The 25,665-nt window shown below is 44.7% G+C and overlaps 1 protein-coding gene across 1 annotated transcript in view; it reads left to right on the top strand.

The window, feature by feature from the left end:
- Positions 1-1,097: 1,097 nt before the first annotated feature.
- The window catches only part of C18H12orf75 (chromosome 18 C12orf75 homolog), a 40,295-nt gene continuing 15,727 nt past the window's right edge, over positions 1,098-25,665 (top strand). The window contains exons 1-2 of the mRNA XM_015986574.3: positions 1,098-1,268; positions 20,277-20,301. Coding sequence (XP_015842060.1) covers positions 1,223-1,268; positions 20,277-20,301 — 71 coding nt within the window. The 5' untranslated portion in view covers positions 1,098-1,222. The remainder of the gene's footprint in view (positions 1,269-20,276; positions 20,302-25,665) is intronic.

Here is a 25,665-nt window from a genome sequence, read left to right as displayed (position 1 = left end):
CAAAGACCGTGTTCAGAAGTCCATCGGAGCTTCTGGTCTATGTGTTTCCCCCAGACATCTACATCATGGTGCAACTTTAAGTGACGCACATATATTATAGTGTTAAGCCTTCCCTCCCTGAATCACTCTGTTGGTGTCCCCGTTGCAATGTAGCTAATCTGTTTATACTCGTCCCTCTGAGGAGACTGTCTCCCTTGTGTTTGTAACCCCAGAACTTAGCAAAGAACTTGGCACATCCTGGGCTCTCTATAAATACCAAGCGAGTTTAAAATGGAGCATTATTTCCTGGCTTGAGTTCACCTCTCAATGGGGTTATTGATTCTGCACTGTGAGCCAGGCGGACAGTAAGAAACGGAGGATCCTCATCTTTAAGGAATTTGTATTCCTGTTCAATAGTCCGGGATCCATAATAGCAGCTGACAATGACCGGGCACAGGCGTTGAGCCAGTAGTTTACACACATCTGTGATTCTACCACTCCTGAAGCCACACAGCTGTCAGGGGCTGTGATCCCAGTTGCACGTGCCCAACAGTTAGGTTGAACGGGACCATGGACATTCGCAGCTCTGCCTTAAATCAGAAAGCCGGGTGAGCCTCTAGTTTCAGGTCTGGGAGACACTGATTTTGAGGAAGACGTGGGTCTGACCAACCTGGGGGTGGGGGAAGTGGGTTTTCTAGGGGATGAGGTTGTGGGGACGGAGCTGTCTCTGCTTTCTTGGAAAGCAGGAAAGGTTCGGGTTTCCGTCTTCAGATTTGAACACCGTTTAGTCTGTCAACCTTAGCCTTACTAGACAGGCATCCACAATGCTCAAAGCAGATGTTCCCTGTCACGCCCTCTCCTCTACACATCCTGGGGACAGAGAGGGGAGGGGAGGAAAGAAAGGGGAAGGCGCAGCGGAGGGAGGGCAGGCTGGTGAGCATCCCAGGCTTAGTGATCCTGCTGCGGACCACGCCCTCGGCCTCGACCTGGTACCCCAAACCCCACTTTAAACTCCCGCCCCCTCTGAGCCACCACCAATGCCCGGCCGAGGAGCGCGCAGGAGGCTGCGGATTGGTGAACACGGCGGTTGCCGCGGTGACGGGTGGGTCCGTGGGGGTCCCCGCGCGGGGCGGGGCTAGGGCTGTCCCTGGTTCCCGGCGCCTCCTCCGTCTGGGTCTCCGCCTCCGGGACCTGCGGCGGCGGTGAGGTCCGGAGCGCGGCTTCCCCGCGGGCGGGCGGCGCGATGGGTTGCGGGAACTCCACGGCCACCAGCGGGGGCGCGGGGCGAGGTAAGCGGGGCGGCGGGGCGTGGGTCCCGCGGGAGAGGCGGCCGCAGCGGGGGGCGCACGGGTCCCTTGCCCCAACCCCATTTTCCAGACTGGAGCGTTTCCTTTGCTTCTGGAAAGACCGAGAGGGAGCCGGTGCCCCATGCGGGGGCGGTCATTCCCGAATTCAGCGAGGACTGTCGCCTGGGTCCTGCAACCGAACTCTGCACCCTTCTGGGGACCTGTCTCGGGTCCCTGGTCTCCCCTTTCCCTGGCGCGCCTCCAGGCTATGCCCCCGACCCCTTGGCTCCCCGACCCTGCACCTGGAAAAGTGCAGCTGAGCGAGTCAGGACTTTTCTGGGGATGGGGGTGGGGCCGAGTGCCAGTGGCTCCAGAAAAGCATCCTGTGGGTCTGCTTGCTTAAGATCCATCCACCGGGCTGCGCGCTTAGGCTCCCACTGAGAAGCTACCTAGCTAGGTGCTCCGATTCGAGTGACAGAGCTTCGGCATACATATATACTGATATATTTTCATGTATCCAAACTTGTCTATGCACTGCTTCATTTCGTTGATTGGCAGGGCAGGGCTTCGAGATTCCCTGGCTAAGCCAGGCTTTGTATCAAATGACTTACTGTAAGATTCAGTACTCTGATTAAACTAGCCAATGTTGGCTTTGTTTAGAGGTATTCTCTGCTGACGTATTTTAGCGTGTTTTTGGACAGGATTCCCTGGCTTCTCTAGCTGAATTCAGTTATGCCACAGTCCACCCTAACCAGCAAGTGCAAACAGTGCTCCGACCCTGCACTGTTTATCAAGCTGATGAGGATGCCCTGCTAATGACTTTGAAACCTTGAGGCTGCCAGTTCCCTTAGTCAAGGCCTTGAGACTTGGCAGTTATTATTATTATTATTATTACTATTTTCATTGATTGAAGAACTCAGACTTGAACTCAAGGTCTGATATTGCACATGTCGGGCAGGGCTTTGACGATGGAGCCGTTATTCCCTGCATTGCTTTTTATTTTGAGATAGGGTCTCACCAAGTTGTCCAGACTTGCCCTGAACTCATTTTGCTGTGCAGGTTGGCTTTTAACTTGCTGTTCTCCTGGACCAGCTTTTCATGAGCCAGGATGAAAGGCCTACAAAAGCCAGCCTGGCTAAACTTTCAGCATTTGTAGTATGGGAGCCAGCATGGAAATCTGCCCAGATCATTGACCAAATTTGGTCTATCCTTTTTGGCTGTCGGTGCCATACTTGTGGACCGTTTCAAGAGCCACAATTAAGACACTTGAAAGTCTAGGCCCAGGAAAGTTATCTGTCCGTGTGGCCTTCACTGTCTTGAGTTAAGGTCTGCCTCTGTGTTATGTAGACAGCCACTGGGAAGCCAGTCTTAGATCTCCTACAGCAGTGACTCAGCTTAGTGTCATATGCGGATGAGAGCAGGATTCGAGCCAGGAGTGGCTGAGCTTCCTTGCAAGGTGGAAGTCAGGAAAGTGTCACAACCTCAGCAATTGTGTATGTCCAGGTCCCATACAAACCTATCGCATATGTGCTAGGCTGGGGGAAAAATGGTTGAGAATGTTAAAAAACAAGCAACAACAACAACAACAACAAAAAAAAAAACCCACAGAAACTGGAAGAAGGATCCATAACAGATTTCCTTAAAAGTGGGGCAAGTTTAGTGCATTACATTTTTTTTTTTTAAAGAATTTGTTTTTATTTTTATTCATGTGTCTGTGAGTCTGTGTCTGTGCTATGTGCATGCAGGTGCCTGAGAAACCACAAGAGGGCACCACACTCCCCGGAACTTTAGATACAAGCTGTTGTGAGCCACCATGTTGGTGCTGGGAGCCAAACTTGGGTCCTCTGCAAGACCAGTAACGTTCCTAACTTCCCCGTGTTTTTACATTTTCATTAATAGACCCCTTGCCTAATTTTTGGGGTAGAGGGAGAAATATCATTGTTAAGTGAGAACTGGACCCATGATTAGGTGCAAATTGCATTTCAGTGGCAGTGTGGCCAAGCAGTCTAAAAATTGTATTTGGGGCCGAAGATGTAGCTCAGTTGAGAGTACCTGCCTAGCACACACAGAGCCCTGGGGTCTATCTTCAGCATAAACTGAGCATGGGGTGTGGGTCTGAAGCAGGAGGATCAGAAGTTCAAGGTCATCTCAGTTGGCCCTCACTTTGTAGTGGGTTCAAGCTATCTTAAAAAGAAACAAACGTGCCCCCCCCCCAACCCCAACAAACCATGAATCCTGTTTCTTCTGCCAGTGTTGGCAATCTGTGCCTGTAATCCTGTACTCAGGAGACCGGGGCAGGAGGTTTGCTCCAAGTTCATGGCCAGCCTGGTCTATATGAGGAGTTCCAGGCAGCCAGAACTGTATCTTAAGAAAAAAAGAATACTATTTCTGGGGAGGGGTTGTGATTCTCTTTATAAATATTCGATTGGTTTTTTTTTCTTTTTCTTTTTGAATTGATCTCTTGTTGGGTAAAGGAAAATATAGTTACATTGAAAAAAAAATCCCTCAAAGTGCATGTCCTTAACGATCGCTTTTGTTTGTGAAGGACGAGCATGCGAGAGCATGCTGTTCTCTGGCTTGCTCTTCACTGAAAATTACTTTACGTTCAGAGAGAGCAGGGTAGGGCGTACACGCTGTTCACGGGCAAGGAAGGCACCGTGAGTGGGTGTGTCTGCATCATCTCTGAGCAGGCTCTGCCCTTGGCTTTGAGAAGTTGTTCCCAAGTAACCCCCAGCCAGTGTGTCCAGCTGGCTGGTTTCAGGATTCGGTCATTGTTATTTTCTGTCAGCTGGTGGTAGGGATTTGAGTTTCTGAAAGGAAATGCATCAAGATGAGAGCTGGAAAGGCAGAGAGGAATGCCCTGACACAGAGATAAATCGGTCCCAACCGTGATCTGTGACTTTGGTGTCATAGTCCCTAATGACCAGGCTGCGAACCTGTCCCAAGCCTGTGAGATTCGGTGAATAGATGATGATGTCCCAGACCTCTAGGTATGAACAGAGCACAGCTTCTAAAATGTCCCAGAAATCCTGCTTTCAATATTTCATACTTTTCAGGAGCCACACTGAAAACAGTTAAATAATTGAAAAGGCAGAGAGAGGTGAAGGAGCGCTAGTGACCTTGGACCCGGGGAGTCAGGCTCACTTGGCTTTGATGCTCTTCCTGAGCCCTGGTTCCTTTATCTATATTGTTGGGGATAATTGGATGTACCCTGTGTCCTAGGGCCAGTGTGAAACTCAACTCAGATAATGGAGGGAAACACTGTAAAATGATTATTATACTGCAGTAAAAAGTTATTAGTATGTTGAAAAGAAGATGGCTTCTGTGAATATTTTTCTAAAAGAAAATGACAAATCTACTTTTGTCTCAACAGGCCTGAAATCACCATTATAAACATCATTATAATTTTTTTTTAGACAGTCCCACCATGTATCTCTGGCTCACTTGAAACTTGGAACTTGTTATGTTCATCGGGCTAGCCTTGAACAAACCCTATTTTATTCCCTACATATTCAGGCAGATCCAGATAACTATTTCTCTTTTCTTGAAGCTATCTGGACCATCGCTTTTCTTGGCCGTGGCCTAGTGAACTTAGCTGATATAGCAGATTGGTATGTCGCCATGAAGAAGGACACACATCGTAGCCTCTTCATGGTTCAAGCTTACCCGTGGTCCACGTCTCTGTGCAGAGTGCTCTGCTGTAGACTTTAGGATGGGGTAGGGCAGCCAGCAAGAGAGGATTGGAGAATGGAGTCAAGCTTTCTGGCTGTTGAGGGGCTAAACATGGAGGCTTAGTGTGAGAGAGCAATTGCAGAGCAGTGTACAGTAGACTACATGGAGAAGATCCGCATTTGGGGCTCACCAGAGAAGGCTTCCTGGAGGAGGGCTTGAGCTGTCGATGCAGATGTGAGACCCTTGTCAGCCTGGGGGAGCTCTGTGTTTTAAGGGCATTTTTGGTTTGTTTTTCATTTTTCCTTTGTAGTGCTGTCCATCCTACTCGGGACATTGTTCATTTGTACCCGCTAGGCCAGCACTGTACCAACCACCACTTTGCGGAGTTATCTATTTGCTTATTTGATTGTGGATCCCCTCATTCTCTTGCCTTGGTCTCCACATGCTGAGTTCCAGAATTTCCCCATCCCTCTCAGGCACGGCTCATCTTAACGTTTTGGTAGGAGCACTTTCTCCTTGCAGGAATTTGATTTTTCTCAGTGCGGAGCTATAGAAGGCAGATGCTTATGTTTTCCATTTTGTGATGTTTCAGCACATGTCTCCAGAGAAACCTCTGTATGAAGTGGTCTGTCTGGAGGTGTTTGGTATTTATTCCAATACAGGGAGCTTTGGGGGTGCCCTGTCCAAGCAGCCAGGAACTCTTCCTGTGCGTTTGGCCTCCAGCTTTTCCCTCAGGAGGCAAAGACTGAAGTCCAGGGTGGTAAGTTTTAGGCCTCCTGAAGGCCTCTCCGCTGATGGAGCAAACCGAATCAGACTGAATTGGAAAGCCCAGCTTTAGTGGGTAAAGCGCTCGCTCGCTCTGGGGTGATTCCCTGGCCCTGCAGAGCAGAGAGGAAAGGGGACACAAGATGGGAAGAAGCACATGTCTGTGTTCTGGGATGCCGCTTATATCCCCTGTGGGAGTGGTCTTGAGCCTCTCTGGGGGAGGAGCTGTGTTTGGCCGCCTTTGAAAGGGTGGGTTTAGGGAAAGATACGGGGAGAGGAGATGAGGTGGATCTTCCACCAGACTGCTTCCAAACATTCCAGACTCTTTGAGTGTTAGGGATGCCAGGATGCCAGGGGTTGAGGTGGAGCTCCCACCCAAACACAGGGGTTACTCAATCTCTTTAAAAAAAATCACGGAGAGGGCCGGCACAGTGGCACATTCCTTTAATCCCAGCACTCGGGAGGCAGAGAAAGGTGAGGCAGATGGATCCCTGTGATTCTGAGGTTAGGCTGGGCTACACAGCAAGTTCTAGACCAGCCCAGGGTTATATAGTGACATCTTGTCTTCAAATTAAATAAATAAATGAAAGGAAAGAATTACACGGAGGGCTGGGGACTTGGCTCAGCAGGTAAAATGCTTGCCTTGCAATTCCCGAAACCTGAGTTCGATCCTCAGAACCCACGTAAAGAAAGCTAGAGGCTGGTGGCATGCATGACCCCAGCACTGGGGGGGAGGAGACAGCGGGGTCTCTGCTGCTTGCTGGCCTCCACTTCCCCATACCTTGTCAGTCCGGGCCAGTGAGAGATCCTGTGAATAAAGATAGATGAGTCTTGAGGAGAACCAACTGAGGTTGACTGACCTCTGACCTCCACATGCACATGTGCACTCACACATACAAGTCACATAGGTATATCCTGTTAAGTGAGTCTTTGGAATGTAAGCAAGAAAATCCCTTTTTATGTAAGTCAATAAAAGTTCCAGGGGGAGCCTGGGAAGATAGCTCAGTGGTTAGAGCATTTGCCACATGAGTGTGAGAACTGGAGCCCAAATAAGAGCTGGGTGAGTGTGGCAGCCACCTGTAGCTCCAGTTAGCGATTCTTCCATCTTTTTCCATCATTTTCCACTCTATTTATTTATTTATGTATTTATTTATTTATGTATTTATTTATCTATTTATTTATCCATCCATCCATTCATTCATTTATTTATTTATGTGTTTGTTTGTTTGTCTTTTGAGACAGGCTTGTTCTGTGTAGTTCGGGTGTCTGTCCTGGATCTCGCTCTGTAGACCAGGCTCGCCTCGAACTCACAGAGTTCCGCCTGGCTCTGCCTCCCAAGTGCTGGGAATAAAGGTGTGTGCCACCACTGCCTGGCCCTCCACTTTATTTTTTAAGTCAAAGTTTCTCTCTGAACCTGGGGCTCACTGTTTTGGCCTGGAAACCCCAATGAGCCTTTTGCCTCTGTATATGCGCCCCCCAACAATGCTGGGGTTACAGGCGAGCTGGCTAGCCTCAGTGATAAGGTGGAGAAGAAGACACTATATCAACCATGGACTTCCACATGCATGTGTACCCATACACATGAACATGCAAACATGTGTGCATATACGTGCACACACATGCATGTGAAAAAGGTCCCAGCATTCCTAGATATCTGCAATGCTCCATTTCAGTGCAGACTAATTCTTTACCTTCTGGGCAGTTATTTTAGATGCATTTGGTGTATGACATTTGAACCAGCTGCAATTTTACCAGAGGTAGGTAATGGGCGACCATCTGGCCTTAATTCTGTGGGCAGTTTATTGTCACAATGCTTCTGATTTGTAGATGAGAGTACTCAGAAGGGGAGGAGCTTAGCAATCACCTCATTTTATCCGTGTACCTGGGGAGTTGATAGAATGCTATCAGGTCCCATTATTTAGTTCTCACACTGCCCTCAGTTAGCTAGGAATTGTGTTCCCTTTCATGTAACCACAACGGTCTAGCCTTGGCTGGTGACAGCAGCTGGCTTGATGGTGCTGGAGCGAGGCTGCTGGTGCTTAGCATTAGCCGATGCCTGGTGGGGATGGTAGAAGACCCTGATGATGTCATCACAGTGGTCATTGATGTCCCACCTCACTCTCTCCTCCTGCCTCCGGTGCTGGAAGGGCCGGTGGCACTTCCTTCTGCTCTGTGAGCAGCTGCTCTTCATTTTCCCTGGAAAGCACGTTTTGCTGGAGAGCTGCTGTTTTGTGATCTCTTGTCTCTTGTGTTCTCCTCCCCCATGGGATATCCTCCTGAGATCCCCTTATATTTTATTCATAGCAGTATCCTTGGCTTCTAGACCAATCTCTAAACTTAAATAATTGTATTTTAATCAAGCAATCAATTAGTCATTTAATTTGTGTGTTTGTTTGTGTGTATGTGTATGTGTGCACATGTACAGATATGGTGGCCAGATGTTGGGAGTCTTCCTCTATTGGTTTACACCTTACTCTCCCATCTCCCAGCCAGAGACAGGGTTTCTCTATGTAGCCCTGGCTGTTCTGGATCTCGTTCTGTAGACCAGACTGGCCTCAAACTCACAGAACTCTGCCGGCATCAGCCTCCAGAGAGCTGGGATGAGACACGTGCACCTTACTTTTTAAGACAGTCTTCCTGAGCCTGGGGTGCAGGTTTGAACTAGACTGGCTTCCAAGAACCCTTGACCCTACTTCCCCACAAAACTGGGATTACAGGCATGTGTTTCTGTGCCGGATTTCTGCATGGGTCAAATTCCTTACGTTTGTGCAGCCCATCTGCCCACACTCCTCAACCTCAAAACTTCCAATGGAATTTTTTTTTTTTAGCTTTCTAAAAATATCTATTTGAATGAATGAGTATGTTTGGGAAACAGATAAGATGGAAAATGAAGTTCTAAATTGTGTGAGCACACTGTGACTGATGAAGTAATTGGGGGAATGAGATGAAACCGTGAATAGTCAGGAAAGCCTGCTTGCCAGAGGCGGGACCTGATGGGTTTTGAACAATCTGTAAAATGGGAATAAATAGAATATGGAAGGGAGAGCACCTTTTGGCTGTGGCCTTTCTAGGGTATAGGGGTCCAGAAGTCAGCCCAGGGGTTCCCACACGCTAGGCAAGAGTTTTACTGCCGAGTCCCATCTTTGGCTGGAGGGCGTCTATAGTGTCCTCCGGTGTTCTGGAGACAGAAGAAGTGGTTGTGGGTCACGTCTAGGCAGTGAGAACCTGGCTTAGACGGTTCAGTTGGTTTTGGTGATGGGACAGAAGTAGAAATGATTGGGGTGGTGTGCGGATGGAGAGGCACTGAGGCCTCATCACTAAGAGCGAGTTTTGGAGCCCAGAGGAGCCCTGCTTTTGCTGTCCTTCTGCTGTGACCTTGGCCAACCTGTCTAAGCTATCTGTGATACAGTGTCTCCACCTCTAATACAGGGAAGTAAATAACTAAGTCTTTGTAAATGAGTTCATGCTTATGCACTGTTGAGAACCGAGCCTCCTCCATTGAAAGTGCTGAGTGCACTCATTAGTGTTCTATAGGAAAGGCATTTACACTGGCGTTGAAGGAGAGAGAACCACAGAAAGTGTGTGCTTACAGAAGGGTAAGATTCATGCTGAGAGCATCTGGGCCAAGGCCAGGGGGTGGAGGTCCTGAGCTCAGAGCTGAAAGAGGGATGCAGATGTCGATGGAGGAGGAGGGAACAAGTAAGTAAAGCTGTTTGGGGAACAGGAAGGAGGTGCTGCCCACGGTGAGACAGAGAGAAGGGACAGAGATCTGCCTGTTCTTGGATATATACACATCAGAAATGGCAAGGATGAAGAGTGACATGGTTACTTCTGCTTGGCAGTCATCTCATATGGGCAGAACCAGGATATTCTTCCATCACTCATGTCATCCAGAGCTGACACTGTGACCATGTGAGAGCTTCCTAAAGGTGTCCTGCTGAGTTAACCTGTCTCACTATGAGGGACTTGCTATGGAAGTTATGTTACAGCAGCTAAATGTCATTGTGTTGCCTTATCTGACTGCTTTTGGGGTGTGTGTGTGTGTGTGTGTGTGTGTGTGTGTGTGTGTGTATGGTGTGGTGTGCCTGGATGCTTGAGAAAGACATCAAATACTCTGCTCTCTCATTCTCTACCTCATTCGAGTGGGTCTCTCACTGAATCTGAAGCTTGTCACCTGGGTTAGACTGGCTGTCTGGCAAGCTACAGGAATCGACCTGTCTCCCACTCCCCAGTGCCGGAGTTGAAGTCACACTTGGCCACACCCTGTTCTTATGTGGTGCTGGGAATTTGAACTCAGGTCCACATGGGTTTGTAGCAAGCTCTCTTGCCCACTAGACTATTCCCCTAGTCCTGCCTTTGTTTATTTTTCTGTTTTACCAATCTAAAATTAAAGTGTTTAAGAAGGACAACCTAGAGACATGGAGTTTTTTGTGAAAGTGTCCACACTCATCGACATAATTGTCTATTTCTAGGACACATTGACCTGAAATTTTCTCCTCATTATTGGAAGAAATACAGCTTATGAATCGGTATTGTTTTTACTGGCTTAAAAAAAAAAAAAAAACAGCCGGGCGGTGGTGGCGCACGCCTTTAATCCCAGCACTCGGGAGGCAGAGCCAGACGGATCTCTGTGAGTTCGAGGCCAGCCTGGGCTACCAAGTGAGCTCCAGGAAAGGCGCAAAGCTACACAGAGAAACCCTGCCTCAAAAAACCAAAAAAAAAAAAACAAAAAAAACAAAAAAAATTGTTTTGAACTAAATGAGCTGTTGTTTTATTTCCTTTGGCCAAACTGAAAATATGACCTAGATTTAGAACCATTGCTGGTCAGAGGGACCAAATTTGAAAAAAAAAATGTTAATATTAAAGAGAAAGTTTATTTTTCTGTAGATTACACAGTTCTCAGCAGGATATTTCTTTTAGAAAACAGAGTGAGACATTCTGCACTTCTTTATCTTTTCCCCAAAGTACCAAATTTGGGTTTGGGTTTCTTATTGCTTCTATTCTAAGGTTTGTGAGGCTGTACTAGATCTTTTTCTAATGTGAAAATAAATGTATGTCATTCTCTTAGAACTGATAAGGGACTGGAGTGTGGCTCAGTGGTAGACCTCTTGTGCTGGGGTGTGGCTCAGTGGTAGACCTCTTGTGCTGGGGTGTGGCTCAGTGGTAGACCTCTTGGGCTGGGGTGTGGCTCAGTGGTAGACCTCTTGGGCTGGGGTGTTGCTGGGTGACAATTCTCCTGCCTGGCAATGCATATGGTCTACTTTTGCTGCCCAATGCTTCATATTGAAGTGGGAGGGAAGACAAGTATTCTTTTGGCTAGCATGAGGAATTTCTCATATTAACAAGTGTGTAAATTTTAACAATATTAAGAATATTCTGGGTAGCCTGACTCATTCTTCTTCATACTTACTTTGTATGGAGGAGCCTCAAAGGGGCCTCTGCCCATTGGAACCAAGGTGATATATGTTTCTTCCAGCTACCAGGCTGATATGCTATCTTGCTGGCCTAATGGTTCTCTACAAATAACATTTTGTTTGTGTCCCTGGAATGTGAGACATGTCACAGTAAATGTAGTTCCTCCAAATATGAATTTTCCCATGAATTTCTTTCTCAAAGTGAAATAATTAATTAACTAATTAATTTAGTGATGCTGATGTTAATCCCACTGGTCAAGAATAAGACCACTACCACAGCTTAAAGCCAAATTTGAAGCAAGCTTTAATTAAATTTAAATTAATTTAATTAAATACTGGCCAGGTGGATGGGCTCTGGCCAGATCCATACTTAGGTTCCCAGGAAATGGCCCTGAGTCATGGTTTGCAGTGTCTTAAAGTATTTTCCATCAGGTCCAATCAGGGGCAAGTGTTTATTTCCTGATACATTTCCTTCCTATGTACCTCCCACCCATGTGTGATCAAGTTCATCTGGTGCAGATGGGTCAAACAAACTTGTTTAGGGGAGTGGAAACATGTGGCTTGTTATCTCCCACAAACAATAGCCTCCAGCATTTCAGGAACTATCAGTCCTTGGGCGAGGCTAACAGGTCAGAGGCTTTTTTGCTTCATGGATCTCTAAGGTACAATAATTAAAACTTAAAATGTAGCTTTGACTCTCACATTCCCCACTTGAGTTGTATCCTGAGTCAAATTCTTGACTCTGTAATGGGTACCTGTTTATATTTGGATCTAATAAACATCAGCTTAATGGTACCCAGACAGGAATTATTTAGTTAAGGCATCGATGATGCAAGAGCCAACAGCAATTAGCATAAGCAGAAGGGCCAAAGGCCTTGTGATGGCTGACATCAGAGTTACTATCTAGAAGAAGCCTGGAAATGAGAATGGGGACCAGTCAATTACTTCATGTTCAGGTCCCCTTTTATGCAATGATTTTTTTTTCAGTACAGCAAAATTATTTCTAATGATTTCTGAATAGTTTATATAGGAACAATTTTCTTAAAACTATACAATAACTATTTTACATAGAGCAAGTTGAGTACCCTATTATATTGTAGAACTATATCAGCCAATAAATCTATCTGTTGATAGATCTGGGTCTATTTGTTTTTAACAGGTACCTTTCCTGGTATGCCATAGGCACTATAGGTAGCCTTCCCCGCCCCCCCCCCCATACTAGAGAGTTTCCTTTGGAGCTAATATTCTAGCCTGTTGGGGTGAAGTACTGTCTTCTGTAACTACTTCCTGCTGAAACTAGGATGTTGTTGTCAGGGTCCAGGAAGCTGGAGGTCAGAGGTGGAGAGGGAACTCAGGCAATGAGGCATTCATCAGAAACACATGATTCTCTGGCCCAGCTGAAGAGACAGGGAGAAATCACATCAGCTGGACTGGTCCACATCAGCTTTCAGCAAGTCCAGCGCTTACAGTCATTTGGAACAGGTTGTAGTCAGCAGCTGATTCCTGGATGGTGTCTGTCAGCCAAGTGGAAATCTGCTGAGAGAGATATATAGACTAGGGACAGAAGTTTAAAATTTAGGAACATAAAGGAAAATATTACATTTGGAACTTTCAGGTCCATTGTTCTGGTAGTTGGGGGAAGGGAGGAGTCCCAAGAGAGAGAGAGAGAAAGAGAGAGAGAGAGAGAGAGAGAGAGAGAGAGAGAGAGAGAGAGAGAGAGAGAGAGAGAGATCCAATCCTCAAGAATAGACAGGTGAGGAAACTCAGGCTGTACTTATCTAGAGTCCATTTGACATGTGAGAGGTGGATCCAAGTCTTATGACTTCCTCAGTTCTCTGAAACTTACATGAATTTTTCAGTTTACAAACAGACATAAAAGTTTTAGATATATTAACATTACTAATATGTATTGAAATCCACATTGTAGAAAAAGCAGGTAACAGGTGTCTGTAAAACAGCAGGAGTAGACTCACACCTCTGAGTTCTAGCAAAAGCTATAGACTTGGGCTAAAAAGCATGAAATTTTTTCATCTTTCCAGAGATCGAGATACAGATTAGACAACAATGTCTTTAGCCTGAAGAGAAGCACCTTAAATCTATACTTAGAAGACAACCTAAAAGAATTTAAAATCTTGAGCTTGTAGGTAGTCAGTGCTCCACCAGCTTATCAGAACTCCATTGATCAACACTAAAACTCTGAACTTTTGAAATCTTAGTGTAACAATAGCATAGGAAGGGGGAGGAAATATGAAACATTTCCATTTTCACATTCCTTTAATCACTTTAGAACTTGCATTTACACACCTTAAATCATTTTCTGAGACCCTCAGAACTTAAGCTTTCATAACCTCAGACCTTTATACATCTTAAAACATTTTCTTAGACCTTCAAAACTTGAATAGACCTTTTTCTTTCCATCTAATCATTTACTAGAGACACAAGTAGTTATTACTGAGAACATTCATTGCAAAGCATGTTCCTTTAGTGATCTGTTTATCTTTTAATATGAAGCCTGTTAGCAAGACAAACCTATCTGCCTTTTCTCAACAGGAGACCTAGTAGCTACAGAAAAAGTAAGGCTTGATTTTCACATATGAAATGAGCTAACAACATGGCAGCAGCCTTGGGAAAGAACCTGGTTGTCTGCTGCTGCTGAGCTGACAAAGCTGTAGGTAGCCTAGCCATCAATACCATCAGAGATCCAAGAAGGATAAATTCTAGTAGAAAGCATAATCCAAATGGCCTATATATCAATTAAGATGACAGAGACTAGTCCATTACTTAGACAGTCATCCAGGCTGCTGTGGTCTCCATGGTGTTGGGGGAAGAGGCCAGGACAACATCAGTCTTCAGCCACCAGGTCCATAAGGTGAGAGTTTTTCCTGTGTAGAAGGAACATGGTGGGGACTGATCTTATTTTGTTTAGGCAAAGTGTCCTGCTTGTCCACAGTTTGGGCCAGGTTCTGGCAACAGGTGTGGCATTGAGGTGTTCTTGCCCTGTGGTTAGCGTTACCAAATCCAGGTGGAATCCTCATGGCACCACATCATCTCCTTTGGAGACCGTGGGGTCACTGCTAGGAGCTGGGGTCTCTGTCACAGTAAGTTTTTCCATTAAATATTTTAAAGGCCATGTTCAGCAGATCTCTGACAAGTTTGAGGACCATTATCTATTAGTATATCTAAGCTAAACAAACCTTGCTTGTTTTTAGTTACTTGCTTTAGGCTTAACCTTGAAAACACATACAGGAAGCTAAATAAAGCTTTTTCCTGTAGTTAATTACATTAGTGCTTAGCATGACTACAAGTACAGTTCTGAACACATTAAATAAATTTGGTCATTTATAAGGTGACTATTAACTTACATGTCTTAATTATCTTTAACAGTTTATAATTATAAGCTTTTATAAGAATAGGACTTTATAGCTTTATCTCTGTTAAGTTTGAGCCTTTAAAAATAACAATTTCTGAATTTAAGTTCCTTTTAGTATCAAAATAATTAACTCATATATGCCGGGCGGTGGTGGCACACGCCTTTAATCCCAACACTCGGGAGGCAGAGGCAGGCGGATCTCTGTGAGTTCGAGGCCAGCCTGGGCTACCAAGTGAGTTCCAGGAAAGGTGCAAAGCTACACAGAGAAACTCTGTCTTGAAAAACAAACAAACAAAATAATTAACTCATATAAACACAGTGATAGACTGGGAACTTTTCTTGTTCTTTTATAGTACACTATTACAGAATAACAGTTTCTTATATGACTCAGTTTAATAAAAAAATAGCTTAAGCTTAATAAGGTTAGCAAAGATAAGGAGGCTAGACATTTGTAAGTGTAAATAGACCTTAGGTAAGGAGAGACATTTCTCTGAGCCAGTGGCTCTCAACTTTCCCAATGCTTCAACCCTTCCATACAGTTCCCCATGTTGTGGTGACTCCCCTAACCACAAAATCATTCCCGTTGCTAATTCATAACTGTAGTTACTGCTATGTTACTGCTATGGGTTACTATGTTACTGTATGTTACTGCTATGGGTCTCAATGCAAACATCTGACAGGCAGGTGGTCCTAGGCTACCCCTGTAAAAAGGTCTTTCAACCCCCAAAGGGTCGAGACTTGTAGGTTGAGAAGCTGCTCCAAGCCCTTTGCCAGACTGCTTATATCATCATCCTACTGCATCATAAGATAGGAACATCCCAATTTCTAGTGTTTAGTATTTGGTGCTCATAGCTGTGGTCCTAATTTTTACCTTTTTAAAATTTCAAATATTAATAATATGAAACATTTTATAAACTTAAAATGTCCCATAGCCTTTAAATTTAAATATTTTAAAGCTGTTCCTTTAAAAAAATCCAGTTTTTTATTTAAATTTTCTCTAAAACTCCAAAATTTTCTCTTAAAAAAGCTTAAATTCTCTCAACCATGTGCTCTTATAATATCAAATATAAAGTACCTTTATATACTTAAAGAAGGAGACAACAGGGCACAACCATAATCTGTATGGCAAAACCAAGTTCCAACAGTGCAAACAATTCAAAGATCGACATTTGGGATTCATTCACACCTTTTGGTTTTCTGGAAGTGCTTGGATTACCTCTTTGGCTCCACCCTCAGCACACACATAGCCTACCTTCTAGGTCTTAGCCTGCTCCATTTCACTGTGGCTGGTGCTTCTGGTGACTAGCACATGGCACTAGCATTTCCAAAACTACTAAGGTCCACCATTGCAACTGTACTCTCTTTAGGAACTCTAGCCCTGCCATACCTTGGTAAGCCTTGGCTGTTCCCCATGACCCTTTCATGTCTTTAAAACCAATATCACCTGGGTGACTCTTATGTTATAAAGTCTGGCTGCCAGCACAAGGTATATTCTTGCATAAGAAAGTATTGAATTGCAGCCTTAATACCTTATTAAACAAGCATTGTTTTTAAATTCTCTTTCATAAGCCTTGTTTTTAGGACAGGACAGAAATTATACAAAAATCCATCTTAATCCAAAATACCTTGGAGAACTGTCATTGCCTCATTGGTAGTCCACACCATGTGGTCACCTTTAATCAAGATGGTAGTGAAATCACATGACATCCATCTTCTCCAATCATAGCAAAGATGGCTGCCAGCAATGTGGCTGCCTAAAGATGGTGGCAATCCATGTCTTACTTATATCCCAAAATGGAATCATGCCACATAATTCCTTTAAAATTGCCTATGCATAGAAGTATAGATTTTTAACTATTAAATCCCAGTGTTACTAGTTTTGTTAACTTTTTTCACAGATGTTACAGATTTTTAACCATATCCAATAATATAAACTTATAAATCTTGATTTGTAATTTACAGAATGTTCACATAAACCAAGTCGAATGTTCTGACTGTTCTGCTTCACTTTCTTTCCCCTGTCAGAGTGTCAGGTAGATCAGCGGGCAGATCTTAAATATGCCTGGGTCTGGAGAAGGGAGAGCTATAACCCAACTCCAGAGCCAGCTTTCCAATGAAGTAGAACAGCATAAAACAGATTTAATGCCATCCACACCAAAAAGACATCTGAACTCCTGCTAACCTGCTGTGGATATTGCTCTGTATAAATAAAACACTGATTGGCCAGTAGCCAGACAGGAACTATAATCGGGACTAACAGAGAGGAGAATTGAGGGAACAGGAAGGCAGAGAGAGAGAGAGAGATACTGCCAGCTGCCACCATGACAAGCAGCATGTGAAGATGCCGGTAAGCCACGAGCCACGTGGCAAGGTATAGATTTATGGAAATGGGTTAATTTAAGATATAAGAACAGTTAACAAGAAGCCTGAGCCATTAGACCAAACAGTTTAAATAATATAAGCATCTGTGTGTTTATTTTATACGTGGGTTATGCGACTGCGGGGGCTTGGCGGGACCTGGAGAGAAGCTCTCTAGCTACACTAACCCAAACCCAGTGACGAGAGAGCTCAGAGATAAATTCTGAGCCCCAGCCATAAATGCAGCCTCTGAGTCCCAGCCATAAATGCAGCCATGGCAGCAGTGGTGACTGGTGGCTGGCAACAGAGACAGCAAAAATATCCGACCCATTTCTGTCTCAGCTCCAAGTTTGCAACAACACTTACAGACACACCAGGAAACACACAGACAAAACTTTCCATGGGAAACAAACAAAATTTTCTAACCAACCAGACCCAGGTGGGCAGGCGACATCTCACTGTTTGCCCTGGATGAGAGAACAGCGGGGCCCTGTCAAACCCCCTCCGTGTCCCAGATAGGGATCTCACAGAACAGAACCAGCCTGTGACTCACCAGGAGGCCTCTGTAAATGCTGCATTTCTCAGTGTGGCAGTTGACTGAAGGGAGCCTTGGAGCCTTGGAACATCTCAAGGCTCATGCCTCCTGAAGCAGCCCCTCAACTCCGGATGGGGTGAAAGTCCAGCTTTAGAATTTGGGTGGGTGGTCTGAATCTTGCTGGGGGCTCCAGAAAATGTTAATCCCATCGGCTCAGAATAAGCCCACTACCATAGTTTAAAGCCAAATTTAAAGCAGCTTTAATTAAATGCTGGTCAGGTGGATGCATGAATGTATGTGTGCTTACCCGTGCTTACCTGGTGTCCTGTGAGGTCAGGAGGTATCATGTCACCTGGAACCGGAGTTATGGATGCTTGTGAACCATCATGTGGATGCAGGTGATAGAACCTGGGTCCTCTACAAGAGTAACAGTGGTCTTAACTGCTAAGGCGTTTCTTCAGCCCCTCCCTACCCCTTGCCTTTTCCAAGGCTTGTGACATCAACTCACAAATGCTGTGTTTTAACAGGGACAAGTCAGTCTGGCAGAAAATGAGGTTGTTTTAACAGAGATCCATGATGTTTGAAGGATCTCTAGGGATGATGAGGGATGCCCGGGACCCATGGAGAGGTTGATGCACCACTCTAAGTATTTGTTGAATCAATTACAAATCAAATGGCTTGGAGACATGGTTTAAAGCAACAGGGCTTTGTTTGTTTTGTTTTGTTTGCCACTCTCTGAATGATTCTTGTCAAAGCATTTTTGACATAGATTAGATGAGAGATCTTGATCTAGTTTGTTGTAATTAAGCAAAGCAGGATGGGAAGGCTACTGGCAGGGCAGCCACTGTCTTTTTCATCATTTTGTGATTTGTCACTTTTCTAGGATAAAGCAGGTTTGAATGGCACAGTTCAAGTACCTATGTGCTCTGATAATTTCGTCCTAGGTTTCCAAACATTGTACAATTATTTTAAGGAAAAAAAAAAGAAACTCTGAAAAGAAGCGTGTGTGGAGTCATATTCTCCCTACCCTGGTTGTTACTTGGCTTCTCAGAAACGTGATTCCTTCCCCATCTGAAAATGAGGTGCACTTGACAATCCTGCCTGCACTTGATGTAGTGTGGCTCGGTCCCCCTCACCCCAGCCACAGTCATTAAACAAGCTGCCTTTCCCAGTGAGGCACATCTTAGAGAAGAAAGGGGCCTGGCCCTCCTTCCGGAAGGTGACACCACTCATTCCCACTGAGCCTGCTGCTAGCTTGCCCAGCAGTGAGCCCAGCAGGGAGACTCTCTAATGGCACCCAGGGCCTGGTGCAATCAGGGTGAAGCAGATGGAGAGTTCCTGGTGGCTGATTGAAGCGAGTACTGACTGATTACACAACATGCTGCAGCTTTTAAAATCCTTGGTCCACACACGCTATTGCACTGTGCCCTAAGCTGCTCGGTCTGTCCAACATGTCCCCACTCACTGGACACGGGAGCATAGTAATTTAGTGACTGTTCGACAGACATTAGCGAGGACACAGACACCATGTGGGTCAGAATGTTGCCTTCTGCTTCTGTGCTGAGCCTGCCCTGCACACCTCTGAGACGCCGCAGGAGACTTCTGATGCTTGCCCATCCGCAATAGTCCAATGTCTCTTCAGCAACTGTGGACTCACGATGTGTGTTCTTTGTAAGACTCTGAGAATCACAGTTTCCCACACATCTAGCTGTCCCCTCCCCCACCACAAGGAACAGGAAACCACTTTTCCCCTTCCCATGAATAAAACTAAGGTTATTATTTCTTTCTGGCCTTTCTTCGAGATCCTCTGCTTGTTTTAACTCTGAAAAAGCACATTTCTGAGGCATTGTTTATTATTTATTTATATGATCAAAATACCCTGTCGCTGGATATTATAGTCTTATTTTTTTATTTTAGGGTGATGTTTTAAAGGATTTTAAATTACAAAGTGTCTCTGCCCACTTGTCTATCTGTCCCCTTTTTCTCCCCCCAACACACACACACACACACACACACACACACACACACTCGTATACACACACATATGTGTACATACTATATATATATGGAAGACACAAAACTTGTTTCAACCCTGTCTGGTTCCATGGCATTCAGTATCTCTTCCATATTCACCTACTCTGTAAACACACCTTCCATTCTAGGGAATGCTGTGACTGTTACAGCCCATTTTATTCACTTTGAGAAGGGCAGTCTTTTTGCCCTTGTTCGATTCAAGAGGGAAAATTAGATCTCAAGTGCTGTAGGACAATGTGATGTCTTAACTAGTAAGGGCAGGAACCAAGGTCTGAGTCTTCCAGGTAAAGGTGGGTGCAGGACACAGAAGAGCCTTGGGCTGTGTGTGATCTGTAGCTAGAGTCAAGGGAAAGCCGAGTCCTGGGGCCAGGCTGGTGTCAACACGGCTTATGTCATTGTGTCCATCACCTCTGTCTTGTTTCATGATTAGTGTGTAGTATGACCCCAGTAGTTCAAAGTAGACACCAGTGAAATGGTGAAACGGATGGAGAGGTTTTTTTGTTTTTGTTTGTTTTGGTTTTTTTTTAACATTATTTTAAAAGTAGTTTTGGGCCAGATGTAGTGGCACACACCAATCCCAGTACTTGGGAGGCAGAGGCAGGATGATCTCTGTGAGTTGGAAGCCAACCTTGTCTACATAGTGAGTTCCAGGCCACCAGCCAGAGTTGTGTGTTGTGTGTCATCTTCAAATTCTCTCTCTCTCTCTCTCTCTCTCTCTCTCTCTCTCTCTCTCTCTCTCTCTCTCTCTCGTGCACATGCACATGCACACGCACACATGCACACACATTTCAATCCATTTAGGTACTGGGCTTAATTTGTAGAGGTACTATCACATTAACGGAAATCTTTTCATTTCCCCCTAGGTCCAACAGGAGCAGTTAAAGATGCGTAAGTACTTGACATTTTGCTATTATAACCCCTCTCTCTGAGAAAGGCTGTTTTTCATGATTCTGACCTTTAGGAGTCTAGATATGACTGAAAAGTCATGGGACATTTTCTGTGCTGTGCACTTGTAGACATCATTTGATTGACAGCTCAGTGTGATTTGAAGGATGTTACTACTATTTGTGACTTTTCATGTTAGCCCTTCAGTTACACTGGCTTTCTCACTTAGCATGTCAATAAGAAGGAATATGTTTGTCCATCTCAGCATGTGCAGAGACTTGAGTTAGCAACAAGTGATGATGAGACAACCTAACATGTCACCCCTAGGACTCTGTTGTGTCTGAGAGCCGTCCAGGGAGGAAAGATTACTCATGTGAACACTCACTTGTTTTGGTGGTAATAACTAGACAATCCTAGATACACTGGGGGGGGGGGGGTCTTCCAGAGTTCATGTGTTGGAGAGTCAGTCCTCAGATTCCTGTGTTAATACTTGGAAGCTTTGGGGAGCTAATTAGGGTTCATGGGGTTTGATGCTGGAGTCCCCTTCTTGTCATTAGTGGGTTTCTAAGAAGGGGAAGAGAGACCAACCAAGTGTGTCTTTGTCTCACGGTGTCCCCAGCAGAAGCTGAGCATATGCCACATTGTGCTCTTGGACCTCACAGCTTCCAGAACCACAACCCAAATATACTTCTATTATTTGAAGGGTCTCAGGTGTTTTGTTACAGCCATGGAAACTGGATCAGTTTCCTTCTGTATAATCTGTGTTGAACTGATCGTCAGGCTGTAGAACTTAATAATCAGGCTCCTCAGTGTGAGGTTTCTCCTGCTTGGGAATGTTGTCCGTGTCTCCATTGCATCTTCTCTGCATTCTGCTGAACTGTATCTGTAATCTAGGTAGCATAAGGCTGGGACAGGAGCTCACTGTTTCAGGGGGTTTCTGGTTACAGTGCTGCCCCAGTTTCCTTTCTGTTGTGGTGATAACATACCCTGACAAACAATTCAAGGGAGAAAGTGTGACTTTGACTCAGTTTCAGAGGGACACAGTCTGCCTGGGCAGGGAAGGCAGGCCGCAGGGACAGGAAACTGGCTGGTCACCGTGCATCAGCACTCAGGAAGCAGAAGGAATAGGAAGTGGGACCCACCCCCAGGATAGCACTTCCTCCAATGAGGCTACACCTCCGGAAAGTTCCACAATCCTCCCAAACAGCATCACCAGTTAGGGACTGAGTCTGCAAACACACCAACCTGTGGGGACACCTCACATTCAAACCGAAACCATGAAGGTTGGGATTCACCTTCCCATCCCGAATTAGTTAGATGATGGAGCCATGCAACGTCAAGAGAGGATGCAAAGGTTTGGTGTTTATTTGGTGAGACTTTCTGGGGAGAACAGGGTTGCACACAAAGTGGTCCACTGAGATTGGGTGAGGGATGGGCATTCCTTTGGTTTGTACTGTGGTTGGGGAATGGTTAGGGTGAGAGATCCTACACAAAGACTGGGTTTGACTTTCCTGAAGGCCAGGGGAAATGTCCAGGCTTTTGTACAGCTTGTGCAGATATCATGCTAGAGGGGGAGGGATGAGATTTGAAAACTGTCAGTTGTCCAGTATTAAAAATAGTCAGACTTTTTTTTTTTAAATTACAAAGGAGAATTCAGAGAAGACTAGAGTGAGGTTATAAAGACTTCTGGGAATTAAGTAGCCATTTCCTATGAGACTTTTGGGCACAAAAAAAGCAGAAATCACTTGCTTCAAATTCCCGGCATAGTGCTTAAGTTTCCAGTGGTTTCTGAAATTACTCTAAATACATTTCTGTCCTTGTATATTGTGTATTAAATGAAGTGGCAGTCTAAGTGGCATTTATTATTATAAAATAGAATATGATAAAATGGAAACTGTTGAGGATGCTGGATATCCTGCAGTGTCAAATAGCCTTTTAAAAAAAGTTTTTAATACGTTTATTTATTTATGTGCATGTGCACGTGTGTGTGTGCGCGCGCGTGCGCGCACGCGCGCATGTGCACTTGCGTATCACGATGGACATGTGGCAGTCAAAGGACAACCTGTAGAAGCTGGTTCTTTCATTATACATCAGCCTTGGGGACTAAACTCAGGTCTTCAGGTTTGTCTGTAAGTACCTTTTCTGCTAAGCCATCTTGTTGACCCAAGACTTGGTTCTTTAGATAAAAATAAATAAGCACACCCATTTCATCAGTGAACCAATTTTTTTTAATATATGGGAAAATTAAATGAACTTTAAGAATAAATTTCTTTAAAATTTATAATCAGTGAATGTTTGTACACTTATTTTATGTTCAGTATACTTGGGGTCACGTGACGATTTCTTAGGCATAAGGGGACATCAAATAGAAAATGTTCTAGAAGTCTAGCTTTAGGGAAGGCCTCTAGTTCTTACCATCTTTCCCTTTTCCTATTCTGCTGTCTGTTTTCTGTGTGCAAGAATCCAATATAACAAAAGGTACTTTAGTCGACCACTGTCTACTGGTGGCCAAGATATAGTGATAACGACTCCTCATGAAAATAGGCAGAATGTATGCTGGGCTGGGGCTTCCTGCATGAGCAAGAGTTCATGCAGAGAAGAGGAAGAAAGGTGAGCCATGCAGAGAGGGGAGCATGAAAAAAGGGTGCAGGCTTACAGAGCCTGGCCATCTTCTAAGCCCCCCTGGAGCCTCTGGTCCAGGACGGGAGAGGTGTAAGATGGGGCCAAGGGTTTGAGAGTGGCCCGTGAAGGGTCTCTCCTAACAGGCAAGTCATTAGGCTTCATTTGTGAATGTTTCAAGGGCCACTGAAAGTATTAAGTGGGAGGAATTAAATGGTTCTGTTTGTGGTCTAGGGTGCTGACTTCTGGGATTGTGTGATATGGGGAAGAAGGAGGTACTGAACTTGGAGCCACAGAGGTCAGCCAGCAAGCGGGCCGTGAACGGAGAGGGGCTGTATCATCACAGTGCATTAGAGACAGTCCGTGTGCTGAATGACCAAATGGAGAAGGAAGAGAAGGAACAGTTTCTGACTTGAGCCAGGGATGTGGGTGGTGATTGCTCTAAAGAGGGCAGAAGGATAGGTAAAAGAAGGGGACCAGCTGGCTGTGGCCATCACCACATCCATCCCCTCAGCATGGCGGTTTCAGCTGAGTGAAGCGAGTAATAACTGAGTCAAATTGAAAGGAGAAACACTTTTAACATACGTAGCTTTACTCCAGAAGAAATAGCAGGTTCAAATTGATGTTTCAGGCCTGTAACCCCAGTGACTTGACAGGCTGAGGCAGAAGGATGGCAAGTTCAAGGTCATCCTGGGTAACTTAGTGAGAGCCTGCCTAGAAAAAAATGTACAGAGCAGGTTGAGGCTGTGGCTTCTGTAGCTCCATGGTAGAATGCTTGCATGAAGAAGAAGAAAATGCATGAACCTTCCATCCCAGTACCACCAAAACCAGAACAAAAAGCAAGAATATCAGGAAGATTTGGAAACCATAGAAAAATACTATTTTTTTTAAAGCGAAAGAAATCAGCTATGCCATGACCACTAGAGACATCCATGATGAACACGGTTAACACTGGAACAGTTAAACACAGATTTTGTTAGTGTTTCGTTGTGGTCGTGCATGGCTTTTGACATTGAAGTCTGTAACTGCTCCTTGTTTTACATACAGGAGATGTGTGTAGACCTCCAGGCTAAAGAGTAAGAAAGCTGTTAAGTTGGGGCTGAGGGTTGTCTATGCTGGAGAGAGTAATTGATAGAAGTAGGTCCTAGGCTTGAGGAATTAAAACGTAAACCATAGATAAGTGACAGCCTGTGTGAAGGTATCTAGAGGGTTAATCTCCTTGAAACATACCTGCTTACAGATGTAAACTCTTTTACTGGTTAGCTTCCTGTCTCTTTAAATCATTGTGCAGCGACAAATAACAAAATATTTGTAATTCCCTTGGCTGATTCACACACTTGCAAAAATCAAATGTGCTTTTTTTTTCTTTTATTTAGTGTGTTATCTGAGCTACTTGGCACCGATAGGTTGTGTTGGGATATTTTGGTTGGCCATGGCAGAAGTCCAGCTTAAACTTGGTCAAAACAAACAAAGGAATCCGTTGGCATGTGTTGGTGGACAGGCTCCAGGGGTCTGGCTTCAGCCACAGCTGGATGCAGGTGTTCAGACCCAGGAAGCCGCTCTCCCTAGCTGACGGTTGCTGACAGCTTTTCCCAGGCCACGGGGGAGATGACCATTGGTGCCCTGTTAGCTTAGCAACCCTGTGGGAGCAGTCCCCTTTCCTTTAGTTTCATCTGAGACCTCATGGGGGCACACTTTGCTGGTCTGAGTCAGGGACCTGGAGAATGTGGAATTCTCAAGGGCCAGGGCCAGGCCATGTGCTTGATTTTGGGACAGCCTCATCTACCACATGGCCAAGGCTGGGGAGTGGAGGTTTCTCAAATGAAATGTGGTGGCGCGGGAAAAAGGGGGCAGTTCTGCACCTTAGCGTCGATGTGTTCCCAATGTCTGTCACTTTTCATACTTTAAAAGGCATTTGATTAACAAAACTATTACATTAGTATTACTAGTATTAATATTAGTGATACTAATGTTAGTACATATATTAATTGTGTATGATAATGTTTCCTTATGACACCTTCACAAAGGTGTATGATATATTTTGATCATATTCACTTTCTGTTACCCTCTCTTGCCATTGCTCAAGAATGTTGATTTTTAAAGATTAAGCATTGTTTGTAAGACTATTATGAATGTTTCAGAGAAGATACTATTAAATAAGTTAACTCAAATTTAATATTTGCCTTTGAAAACAAACAAAAAATCATAGCCTTCAGATTTAAACAAGCTAACTCAAGTTCTTTCACTTAAAACTTAGAGAGTGAAATTTTATTATGATTCTTTTTTAAACAAAGCTATTTTATTGCCACTAAAAGTAGCGAATATAGAAAAAAATATTCAGAAAACACATTGACATGTAGCCTTAAAAATTAAATTATGAATATCCAATCTTGATTTGTGTTTTGTGCCGTGTGTGTGTGTGTGTGTGTGTGTGTGTGTGTGTGTGTGTGTGTCTTGTCTGTCTGTCTTTGTGGTGTGTGCATGTGACACACCCATACACATGGAAGTCAGCAAGATGTCAGGTGTTCCTACCTATTACTGTCTGCCTTTCTGTCTGGAAACAGATCTCCCTCACTGTTTTATTAGGCTGGCTGGCCAGCAAGCTCTCTGGATCTGCCTGTCCCCTCCCCAGTGCTGGGCTTACGGACACACAGAGCCATGTCTAGGTTTTCACAAAGGTCCTGGGGGGGGGGGAGTTAAACTCAAGTCCTCATGCTTGCAGAAGACGTTTAATGTCAATGTCATGGC

Source organism: Peromyscus maniculatus, chromosome 18, assembly GCF_049852395.1.
Source record: "Peromyscus maniculatus bairdii isolate BWxNUB_F1_BW_parent chromosome 18, HU_Pman_BW_mat_3.1, whole genome shotgun sequence".
NCBI lineage: Eukaryota > Metazoa > Chordata > Mammalia > Rodentia > Cricetidae > Peromyscus > Peromyscus maniculatus.
The sequence above is the reverse complement of the archived record's forward strand: the minus strand, read 5'-3'. Positions and strand labels throughout refer to the sequence as shown.